At 37.3% G+C, this 12,412-nt stretch overlaps 1 protein-coding gene across 8 annotated transcripts in view; it reads left to right on the top strand.

The window, feature by feature from the left end:
- The window catches only part of RPS6KB1 (ribosomal protein S6 kinase B1), a 38,620-nt gene that overhangs the window by 12,480 nt on the left and 13,728 nt on the right, over positions 1-12,412 (top strand). For 6 of the 8 annotated variants that reach the window (XR_004326604.1, XR_004326605.1, XM_014562189.2 and 3 more), the window contains exons 5-6: positions 8,824-8,971; positions 11,075-11,132. Coding sequence is in view for 6 of the 8 variants with exons in the window: in XM_014562189.2 (XP_014417675.2) it covers positions 8,824-8,971; positions 11,075-11,132 (206 nt within the window). In the remaining 2 variants the exon portion in view is untranslated. Of the gene's footprint in view, positions 1-8,823; positions 8,972-11,074; positions 11,133-11,328; positions 11,682-11,762; positions 11,997-12,412 lie in introns of those variants that run through there. The other 2 variants (XM_032498378.1, XM_032498377.1) reach the window with 2 other exon arrangements.

The following is a 12,412-nucleotide window of genomic DNA, read 5'->3' as shown; positions in this document are numbered from 1 at the left end:
CTTGTGCTCCATCTATTCATTCCTCCCTTCCTCCCTCTCCCCAAACCCCTGGAAACGACAGTCTTTTTATTGTTTCTGTAGCTGTGCCTTTTCCAGAATGTCATTTGGTTGGAATTATACAGTTTGTAGCCTTTTCAGACTGGTTTCTTTCATTTAGTAATATGTCTTTTTAAGTTTCTTCTATGTCTTTTGTGGCTTAATGGATCATTTTTTTTTACTGCGTATATATTTTTTAATTTACATATAAGTACTGTTCACTATTTCTAAGAATGTTTAGAGCTTTAGCTTTTTAAACTTACATAGTTATCAAAGGAATAAAGCCAACCACAAAATAAGAATTAACCCAGAAAGATGCATACACCCTGCTATTAACAGCAACATTATTTATAATTGCCAAGATATGGAAGCATCCTAAGTGCACATCAATAGTTGAATAGATATTGGGGATGCATATATGTATATACTAGAATGGAATACAACTCACCCAGAAAAAAGAAGGCTATTTTGCCATTTGCAGCCCTTCATTCACCTTTTTTTTTTTTTCCCACTTCAAAAACCAGAATTTTATAACTGGCAGAGACATTTCCATTACATCAGAAACAACAAAACACCTAGAAATAAACTTAACCAAGGTGGTTACCTATACTCTGAAAACCAAAATGACACAAAGAAATTGAAAGATTTCTTGTGCTCTTGAACTGGAAGAATCAAAATTATCAAAATGGCCTCACTACCCAAAGCAATCCACAGATCCAGGCAACCCCCATCAAAATATTCACGACATTCCTCACAGAACTAGAACAAACAATTCCAAAATTTATAAGGAACCACAAAAGACCCCGAACAGCCAAAGCAATCTTTTGTAGGTCTCTCTCTCTTTTTTTTTTCCCCCTCTTTCTTCTTTTTGTTCTCTTTTCTTACGGTTTGATGACTAGAGAAGGTCCTTTAACATTTGTTGTAAAGCTGGTTTGGTGGTGCTGAAATCTTTTAGCTTTTATCTGTGAAGCTTTTGATTTCTCCATCAAGTCTGAATGAGAGCCTTGCTGGATAGAGTATTCTCAGTTGTAAGTTTCCCCTTTGCATCACTTTAAATATATCGTGCCACTCCCTCTGGCCTGTAGAGCTTCTGCTGAGAAATCAGCTGATAACCCTATGGGAGTCCCCTTGTATATTACTCATTGCTTTTCTCTTGCTAATTTTAATATTTTCTCCTTATCCTTAATTGTTGTCAATTTGATGACTATGTGCCTTGGTGTGTTCCTCCTTGGGTTGATTCTGTGGTACTTACTCTCTGCGCTTCCAGGACTTGGGTGACTGTTCCCTTTCCCAAGTTAGGGAAGTTTTTGGTTATTATCTCTCCAAAAATTTTCTCAGGTCCTTTCTCTCTCTCTTCTCTTTCTGGGACCCCTATAATGTGAATATTAGAGTGCTTCATGTTGTCCCAGAGTTCTCTTAAACTATCCTCATTCCTTTTTATTCTTTTTTCTTTTTTCTGTTCTGAAGTAGTGATTTCCACTAATCTGTCTTTTAGCTCACTGATCTGTTCTTCTGCCTCATTTAGTCTATTCTTGGTTCCTTCCAGTGTATTGTTCATTTCAGTGATTTTATTCTTCAACTCTGGGTATTCTTTATATTTTCCAGCTCTTTGCTAAAAACTTCACTCTGTGTGTCTATACTCCTGTTGAGTTCTCTGAACATCTTCGCCATCATTACTTTATAAACTCTTTCTTGGATAAATTGCCTATCTCCTCATTACTTATTTCTTCTTCTGGGATTTTGTCTTGTGCCTTGGCCTGGGAGATATTCCTTTACTGCCACATATCGTCTGTCTTTCTATGTGTTTGTGGATTCCTTCCACAGGCTTTGGGATTATTGTTTTCTTATTTCTGGTATCTGCCCCTGGTGGATGAGGCTGTACTAGAGGCTTGTGCAGGTTTCCTGGCAGGAGGAGCCAGTGCCTGCCCACTGCTGGGTGAAGCTTGGTCTTGGACCTCTGGTGGGTAAGGCTGTGTCTAGAGGCCTTTGTGGCTTAGGAAGTCTGCTGATGGGTATGGCTGTGTTCCCACCCTGTATGTTGTTTGGCCTGAGGCTTCCCTACAGGCTGTTGGGTGGGGCTAGGTCTTGGTGCTAATGATCCAATCAAGATGTCAGCCTCCAGGAAAGCTCATGTAGGCCATCAAAACCAGATGTCCTGGGGTCTCCTTCTCTTCCCAATGCCAGGACCTAAGCTGGGAAGCCTGACGTAGCGCTTAGAGCTCTCAGTCCTGTGAGAGGGCCTTTGCCACTTCAGCTTGTGGGTCGCCCACCCAGGGAGTATGGGGCCCAATTATATCGCAGGTACGCCCCTCCTACCATCGTGCTGTGGTTCCCTCTTCATATTTCCAGTTGCAGAAGATCTTTCTGCTAGGTTCCAGTCTTTTTTTGATGGTTGTTCAGCATTCAGTTGTGGTTTCATTGTAGTCGCGAGGAGAGGCAAGCTCGTGGTCCTACCGCTCCACCATCTTGACTGGAACTCCGTTTCTTTTGAGTTTTTCCTCTTTGCAGGCATTTAGTTTTGATCACACCCCGGTCTACTAAGTCATGCACCATGGCTTTATCTCCATTCTGTCTTCACTTTTTGAGGTGTGGGTTACATATGTTTCCTAGTTTTATTGGAGATGGATTATGTGTGTTTGGCTTCTTGTTCTTTTTGTTTGGGGTTGATTTCTGAAAAGATCACACTGTCTTAAACAAATCTTAGTAGAAAACTTTACTAAAAGATAACCTAAGTGACATTTAAAAAAAATTATACGGATGGTAATATTTTGGTCCTTATCTCATTCCTTATTTTTGCTTAAGTGGTATAAATGACTTCTTAATTTAAAAGCCAAGGAACAGATACTATGACCACAATTTTATTGGTGTTTGTCTTAAAGAAGCAATTTAGATATTGTCAACTTCAATTTCTGCATCAGTAAGCCCGAATTAATCTGCTATGTGGCCTTCCCACTGGAATCATTTGAGATTCGTGGTTTTTTTAATCTGTAAAATATGTTAGGCCTAAAATTAGAGACAGTATAATAATGCTTGTTCTAGAAATGTTGAAAGAAGTACTGGTGAGGATGCTTAGAATAATCCATTCCTTTTGATACATTGCTTATACGTGCCTAATAATCAGGGCTGACCCAAATTAGTCATCATTAAGTCTTGAGTGAAGCATGTTTCTGGCACAGGTATCTTTAATAGAAAGAATAGGGTGTTGGGTTTTTTTCCTACTTGCAGTGAGTGGGCGTGGTGTAGAGAAAGCCATAGCCTTAATTACTGCTAAATGTCAGGCCTCCTTTTTGGGCCCAAGCATCTAAGAGCTAATTTGCTTGCCCCTCCTTTTGCTTAGTTACCATTTCTTTCCACTGTCAGGGTTTTTCTTTCCTCGAGCCTGGCTAGAGAATCAGATACTGCCTTGTTCTTTCCTTGCTGTCCCTGAAAATGAGCTCACAGCAAAAATAATGAGAATGAAAAGGTTGCTAAGGTTGGGTCCAAGGTTTTAATTCCTACATTCCTAGGTAAGATGACTGAATACTCCCTGTGAGTTTCTTCCTTCTGATTTCATTTTCCTGGAAGCACAGCGAGCATACCAGCCCTCTTGATCTGAGTATGTGGTAAAAATATACCTCTTTACTGCCTTGAAGATAAAACCAGAGTAAAGCAGATGTCCCCTTATCATGCATGAGTTGCTTACATCTGGACGATCTGCCTGGATTTCTCAGTTCTCCTGGGATGTTTACTTATCATGGGAACGGTCCCATTTGGGTACTTGTTCATGATAGGATGTTGAGGAAAAGACTTTCCAGCAACTCTCTCTACCATACCAGTCACAGCAAAATATACTCTGGAAGCAAAATACTGTTGCCCATGGCTCTGCTTGAGCCCGCACTGTAAATTTTAGAACTTCTGGCTGAAGGCTTGCGGCTCACAGTTGGTCATACTTTCATTCTTCCTTTTATTGACCCAGCAGAGATCCTGCATTGTGCCAGGCGTTGTGCTAGGATTTATCATTTGAGTCAGATGTAGTCTCTGCCTCTCACTCTGCCTGCTGTGTGATTCAAGGGAAGAACTGATAAGCTTATCCTTACAATTTCCCTTTTCCTCTGTGGTCAAAACCCTTTCTACTTTGAATTTTAAGCCAATGCCACTTCCTCATCTTGGATCGGTCTTTACTTCTCCCACTGCCAAGTCTTATAGTCCTGGGTGTCTTCACAGTCCTTGTAGTAAATAGTAATCAGTGACCTAGCCTTGTAATTCCTTGTTGATCTCAACTCCGTCAGCTCTCGCCCCCATTCCACTTCACCAATGCCCATAGCTGTGTCCTCCACCTCTGAAACATTGGACTATAATAGAACAATAACTTTCTCAGCTTCTTTACTCCCTGGTCTTTGGCTCTAAGCCATTCAGTCCTTTGACTTCTGTGTTTTTTCTTCAAGTTCTTAGCCCCTTTCTTATTTTAGTTTATTCCTAATCTAGCCTAATCAACACAATCTGCCACTTCAGTCACCTGCTATCCCCATTGATCTTATGTTTAGGATAGTTGTACTCTTAATCATTTTGGTTGTTAATGCTCCTTTATTCCTGTATATCAGCTACTGAACATCACTAACAGAAATCACATAAACTTTTAGATTGCTGCTGGGACAAATTCATCGTTCTCAATTCATGTGGACCCTCGGTACTCACCAGCCATTTTTCTGCAAGTCCCTAGACAACTCCTTCCGTTCTTTAAAACTGTGAGAGCCTTTACTGTCAGTCCCTCTACTCTTTTTAGCAGACCACCTCTCTTCTTATTCAAGGCTGTCAGATATGATTCTCCTTGACTTCCTGTTCTAATCCCTACCCTCAATACCATACTGCTCTGCATTTTCACCTGTCTTTACTTCCTTCTCTTCAGTCTTAGTGGGAGATGTGTTCCTCCTTCTTTCCAAGGCTAAGCCCTCTCTTTATAATTTGAATCCCGTCCCTTTCTGCCTGTTCAGGGTCTTTTCTCTTTTGTCTCTTTTTCCATCCTCTATCCTGACTACTCTCTTTATTTAAATATATCCGTATCTTTGCCATATTTAGAAAACAGATCCTTCCTTCACTGGAGGTCTATCGTAGCTTCCAGTCTCTGCCTTTCATAGCTGAATTTCTTGAGAAGTCATGTTTTATTATTTTTTCACTCACATTTTGAAATAATGACTCTATTTTAATGAAACTCTTGTCCCCTATGTCACCACTGATTTCCTAATTGCTGAATCCAGTGGTCTTTATTTACGTAATTCACCCTTAGTTTACCTCACTGTTGCATTGATGCTGTTGACCACAGCATTTTGAAACTTTGTACCCCTGACTTCTGTGATTCCCCTTTACTAATTTTTCATCTTATCTCTCAGTCCCTTTCTTCTCAGATTTTCTCAGAATTACTTATTTAAAAAATTCAAACCTGAGCAGTTAAAAAAATAACACATCTTTGACATTTTTCACTTTCCAAAGAGTTATAAGAATAGTACAGTGAATTGTTTGCTGTATTTTCTTTGTCTTCCCCTTCCTCCCTCTGTCTCTCCTCTCTCTGTACGTGTGTATATTCAAAAATTTTAATTTTTTTTTGCTGTACAATTTGAAAGTTAGTTGTAGACATGGCACTTCACCCTTAAATTCTTTAGTATGTATCTCTTAAGTATAAGGGCATTTTCATATATAACCACAATGTGATAATCACATTTGGGAAATTTAACATTGATATACTATACTGTTTTCTAACACATCCATACTCAGACTTCCCCAGTTGTGTCAGTAATATCCTTCATAGGTATTTTGTTTTGTTTTTAATATCTAGGATTTAGTCACATTGCACTGAGTTGTCCTGTCTCTTTAGTTTCCTTTACTCTAGAGCTATTTCCTACTTTTTTTGTCTTTCATGACATTGACATTTTTTGAAGACTTCAGGCCAGTTGTTTTGCAGAGTGTCCCTCATGTGGATATGTTTCATTGTTTCCTCATGGAAATGCTTAAATTTTTAATTTAGGTGAAATACTTTTTGCAGGAGTATTGTGTCCTCAATGCATGTGTTCAAGAGACACATAATGTTAGTCTCTCCCCATTTTTGGTGAGACTGAGTTTGATCACTGGTTTGAGGTGGTGTCCACCAGATTTCTTGTTGTACAGATTAATTCCCTGTGTAATGAATAAGTATCTATGGCATGATAGTTAGAGACTGTGAATATTCTGCCCTCATAATCTTGTACATCCACTGGTTTTATCATCCATTGTTTTTTATCAAAATAAAATAATACTCTGGTGATTATAAAGTGGAGACTTTTCTGTTTTTATCATTTTTTTCTGTTGTCATTCTTCTGTAAAGAAGAGCTTTTCATACTTCTTTTATAATGTAATTTTTAAAAAACAGTATGGACTTTTTTTCAATACATAATCCATTTCTTACATTATTCAAATTTTGTTCCTCAAATTGTCCCAAGTTTTGCTAGAGAGAGCTCTATTAAGATGGCTTCCATGTCCTTCTACCATGTCCCTGTTAGTTTCTGAGTTCTTCCTTACTTTCTGTACAATAGAGTACTCCAGGTTTACCTTGCACTTTCTCTGACTCTGACCTAGAACCATCTGTTTCTCTATGGAACCCTGGTTTCTTTGAGTAGAGAAAACAAGATTTGGGCCATGCTGTGCTCCTTGCTACTAAAGTATCATTGTTTCTGGCTCTTTCAGTGTTTTGTTTTGTTTTTAACCATGGCTTCATACTAATGTTCTTAATTTCAGTCCAATTCTGTAGGGTTCTTCTTTCCTTAGTCCATGTTTACGTATCTGTTTATCCACAGTGAGAAAAGCCTGGTAACAAATCAGTACATTTACTCATTTGCTTACTTGTACAATGTATGCATAATAGTTTCAGAATTATAATACCAATACTGTTAATAGTTACAAACCTACTAAGTATGGTTTAAGATTTCTTTGCAATTCTTGTTACACCTATATAAATGTCACTAAAAGTATACAGTGTAAAGTTATTTAAATATCTTTTTTCTCGTTTGTGGTAAAATTATCAAAGTCATAGTCAATTAAATTCATGTATTTCAGTTGTGTTCAATTTTATTTCTCTCTTCCATCCTTGTTGACTTAATTTTATTTTTGAACTGTATAAAACATCAATGTGGTTCAGAATTTAAGCTCTCCATTTTATAATCACAATACTAATACTTGATTTAGGTAAGAAAAAAAAAGGAATGATAAAACCATTGAGGTTTTACTCAGACATCCCATTCCCTTTCCTGCCTTTCCACTGTCATGAGCTTTTGACGTATCTTTGTTGTGTTCATTATTGCAGATATAAGCAGGTACATATTATATGTATTCTTACTTCCTCTTTCTTACACAAAAGGTAGCTGTGTATACTACTGTGCCAAATAATGTTCTTCTGTACCTTGCTTTCATAGAGATATTCCTCATTGTTTTTATACCCTTTTTTTTTTTTTACAGCCAGTATCCTCTGCATGGGCATTTAGGTTGTTTCTTTTCTTTCTTTCTTTTTTTTTTTTTTACATTTTTTTATTGAGTTATAGTCATTTTACAAAGTTCTGTCAAATTCCAGTGTCGAGCACAATTTTTCAGTGATACATGAACATACTTACATTCATTGTTACATTTTTTTTCTCTGTGAGCTACCACAAGATCTTGTGTATATTTCCCTGTGCTATACAGTATAATCTTGTTTATTCTACATTTTGAAATTAGGTTGTTTCTAATGTTTCAGTTTTACAACTATTGCAACTAATAACTTTGTGTGCTTTTTCATTTTACTGGAGATGTACAAGAACTTAGTCAGAGAACTGAGACACATGTCCAAAACAATGTACCATTTTCCCAAAACTTTTTTCTTTGCTTCCATTTCCTATTATTGAATGACACCATTATCTATCCTATTACTTACACAGAAGCCGTGATATCATCATTTCTTCTCGTATCAAGTTAGCAAGTGCTAATTATGCACCTTTATCCCTCCCTGCATCTTCATTTTCTTAGTTAAAGGTTTTACTTTTTGTTTCATTTATTAGCCTCCTAACTGGTTTCATTTCTTCCCTAAATTCTGTCCACACTGCTGCTAAAACTGTCTTACTTAAAGCCAAGGGTTATTCATTTTCCTTACGTTAATATTTCTCCTTGGCCTCTAAAATAAGATTCAGCTGCCTTTGCCTAGATGCCCAGGCCTTCCATTTCCTGGCCTCCACCTACATCTCCAGCCTAATTCATCGCCTAACCACTTCTAACCATACTGAGCAACTTACGGATTCTCTAGACACATCCTGTCCTGTCAAGCCTCTTTTGCACTGGGAATGCCTTTTTTTTAAACCCTCCACATTTCATCTTAATAACTTTTTATGATACAGCTTAGGTATCACCACCTCTAAGAAGACTTTCTTAGGTCAGATGCTGTTACCCTGTTCACCCGTAGCGCCTTGTGCTTACCTCCAGTGACTTATCTCTCTTCCCTGGGACTTTGGGCTCCTGTGGGCTGGAGACTCCTTCTGCTAGTTCTGCTTTCTTGTTAAAAGCCTGGAACATAGTAGACATTCAACAGTTAGTGAATATATGAATAAACTTGATCTGTTTACATTAAAAAATTATTTAGGTTTTTATTTACATGTTCACTGCAAAAAAATCCAAACAGTGCAGATGTATATAAGAAGCAACTGTCTTCCATTACCCCATCTCAGTATCTAGTGCAAACTATGATAATAGATTTTCCCGTTACTAGAGTAAAAATGTCTACTATTTTGTTCTTATAGATCATCTCTTTTCCTTTAGGCAATGATAGTAAGAAATGCTAAAGATACAGCTCATACAAAAGCAGAACGGAATATTCTGGAGGAAGTAAAGCATCCCTTCATTGTGGATTTAATTTATGCCTTTCAGACCGGTGGAAAACTCTACCTCATCCTTGAGTATCTCAGCGGTCAGTACGCAGTTTGGTGTAATTTTTTGCATTAGCTCCAGAAACTGGGTCAAAACATTATTTTCCAGTGGAAAAATGCTTTTTTCCCAAGGTGATCAAATAGTTCTTAAAACTGACAAATACATTGATACAAGGAGTTCAGATGATTGACCACATGTTTCTTTTTGCAGACAAATGTGAAGGAAATTGTAAAGGTTAAGTCTTTTTCCCCCATCTGTAAAATTGTATCTTAATCCTTTTGTAATCACTTAACAAAATAACAAACACCTAATTAACAGCCATCAAATTGACTGCACTTGGGTAAGATAACATAATTTAAGTAAATTACTAAAGTATTCTTTTAAACTGAAATAGAAAACTTACTTAGAGTGTTCTTTAAGATATTGAGTATTTCTGGAATTATATCTTTAAACAGGAGAGTTGTTCTGTTCAATGTAGTCTTACTGATATATTTTGCAGTTTACATTGGAACTCATCCACATTTTCCAGGGCCTGCTCCCGCCTGGGAATTTGTGGCACCCCAGAACATTTCTCAGTCACAAGTATCTACTTCCAGCAAACACATTTCAGTTTCCTGAAAAGCAGATTTCTCAATAGCTTGTAACATGGAACAGAAAGCTGTAGAATTCAGTAACTTTTCTGTCTGTTGCCATTTTTCTCTTGTAACTTTATTTTAATGTAGTTTTAGATTTCCATAAAAAAGTTGCAAGAACAGGACAAAGAATTTCTGCTTAGTCTTCACCTAGATTACCCGAGTGTTATCATTTTACCCCAATTGTTTTGTTTCATCATTCTTTCTCTCCCTCTCTGTATATGTATATATGTGTGTATATACACACGTGTGTGTATATATATATATATATATATGTGTATATACATAATTTTTTTCAGAACTATTCAAGATAGTGTTGAGACATGATTCCCCTTTACTCCTAAATACTTCAGTGTATATTTTCTAAAGTTAACAACAGTATCTTACATAACTGTATTAAAATTATCAAATAGGAAATTAACATTGATACTGTAATCTCTCTCCTTAGTTTCCTTTAGTCTGGGACAGTTCTTCAGTCTTTCTTTGTCTTTCATGACCTTGACATTTTGAAGAGTACAGTCCAGTTACTTTGTAGAATGCATCAGTTTGGGCTTATCTAATGTTTCCTCAGGATTAGATTCAGGTTATACATTTTTGGGAGGACCATCGAAGTGACATTGTGTCCTTCTCTGTCAGAGCAGGAGGTACATGATATTTATATCTTTGTTCCATTACTGTTGATGTTAACTTTGATCATATGTATGAGGTGGTGTGTGCCAGTTTTTTCCCTGGTGAAGATTTCCTTTTGTAGTTAGTAAGTATCTTGTGATGCTTTGAAATTATTTAAATATCTCATCTCTCATCAAACTTTCACATAGTTTTAGCATCCATTGATTCTTGCCTTAAACAGTTAACTGTGATGGTTGCCAAGTGATTTTTCTTATTCTTTCATGCCTCCTTCATTTATTATTTGATATCCTGTTATAACAAAGAGCTTTCCCTTCTCCCCCATTAAAAAAAGTAATTTATTTATCTGTTCATTGATTGACATCATTGTGGACTCATGGATTCTAAGATTATTCAGTGGAATATAATCCTTTATTATCATTGTCTATTTTGATACTCAAATTATGCCGTGCTATTTACATGGCCACTGGCAGGTTTATCCAGTTTACGAGTTCTGAAAATATGGAATATGGGCATTTACTAATTTGCAAGGATGGTTTAATTATATACTAGCAGTTTTCTACTTACAGGTGAAATGTTAGAGAAGCTTTAATCAAGGTTTTTTTTTTCAACCTCAGGTCTGGAATCTATCTGTAAATATTTTGAAGTTTACAGACATAAAACCTAGAAATCCAAAACTTACATATTTCACATAATAAAAACACTGCTAAAAATGGAATCCTGATGACTTAGATTTAAACCTATAATTTTTAGGATCTATTTTTTTATTTTTAAAGGGCTGATGTCTTTTAAGTATGCTCAAAAGAAAAGCACAAACCCTCTCATTAGAAATGGGTTGGAAATAAAGATTGTTTTGTTTCTAATGTCTTTTATTTTCTTTACAGGAGGAGAATTATTTATGCAGTTAGAAAGAGAGGGAATATTTATGGAAGACACAGCCTGGTAAGTGAAATTTTTCTGGTTGCATGGATTCAGATAATAATTTATATAATTAAAAGCAAAGTCCAGTTCCTACTGTGGGCAGCCAGATGATTCAATAGATTGTTCTGGAGCCAGTCAGTCACTTAGGACTCTTAGGGGGAGAAGCACCTTTGGGACTTGGCTGTTATTAGAGGTCACATCATTCCTCTGCCCCCAGGCCTTGGGTGGAATGCCCTTCACACCAGTTCCTAACAGAACCGTTCTCACTGGGGCTTTCTTTCCTTGAATTGGTCAGCTGCCTGCCTTGGCTCTGGGTGAGTGTGGTTTTCCAGTGAAACTTTATGTGTGGAGCAATGGAAAGTGTCAGATATTATCTCTTTTTTTGTAGACTTTCCAGTTCCCAAGGTGCAGCCTTAGGGAGGTAATAAGGCTGCACACATCATCTGTGGATTGATTCACTGGCCAGGATGGGATCCACCCTCCTATTTCTTAAGATGGCATATGCTTCAGATTAAAGATATACACCCCTTTTAGTGAGATGACAGTATGGGTAGCAATAAATCAGTTTATCCTACACATTAATTGAATAGAAAACACTAAAATGTTTTTTCTACCTTAATTACCAAACTGCATTCCATTGTTTAATTTCAGGCCTTTTCTAACACAGAAGCTGCATTTAAGAGCCTTAGGGATGAAGTGCCCTTTTTTGGAGGAGGCTCTCTGAGCCGTGTTTGTGGTCCTGCTGGCTGTGAAAGTGCCTCAGTCCTCTAGGACACACCCTCTCCATCCTGGAGTAATCTGCAGGATTGCAGCATTGTTATGCAGCCAGTATTGCAGTGCCTTGTGCTTTTCGAATCCAGACAGGGTTGACTCAGCCCTTTATTCTTTTGAGGTAGATAAATTTGAGTGTCACACAGTTTATAGTTGTGGGCTGGCTGGCGAGAGGGGGGCAGTTACTGTGGGCCTGAGCTGTATATAAATATGCAGCTTTGTTAAGTAAGGGATGAATGGGCTTCTAAGGGTCAGGTTATAAGGTATCTTTTGAAACTAAGACTTGATCTCTGAGAATAACAAAGTTCCTATTTCCTGTGGGATTTTAAAATTGGGGGTGGGTGGGAGAAATGTGCTTTGATCTGAATGACTGTTGGCCCAATTCCTACACAGACAGAGTAAAACATAACCAGTGACAGTTTGGCATATTCTGGACTTTGGCATATTCTTTGAAATTTTAGCATTATGCTCTAATGATGAAATAAAACATTTTATAGTTTCACTAAATGAGTGAAACATAGATGTCTTCA

The sequence above is a fragment of the Camelus ferus genome, chromosome 16, assembly GCF_009834535.1.
Source record: "Camelus ferus isolate YT-003-E chromosome 16, BCGSAC_Cfer_1.0, whole genome shotgun sequence".
NCBI classification, from domain to species: Eukaryota; Metazoa; Chordata; class Mammalia; order Artiodactyla; family Camelidae; genus Camelus; species Camelus ferus.
This window is presented reverse-complemented; position numbering and strand designations above follow the sequence as displayed.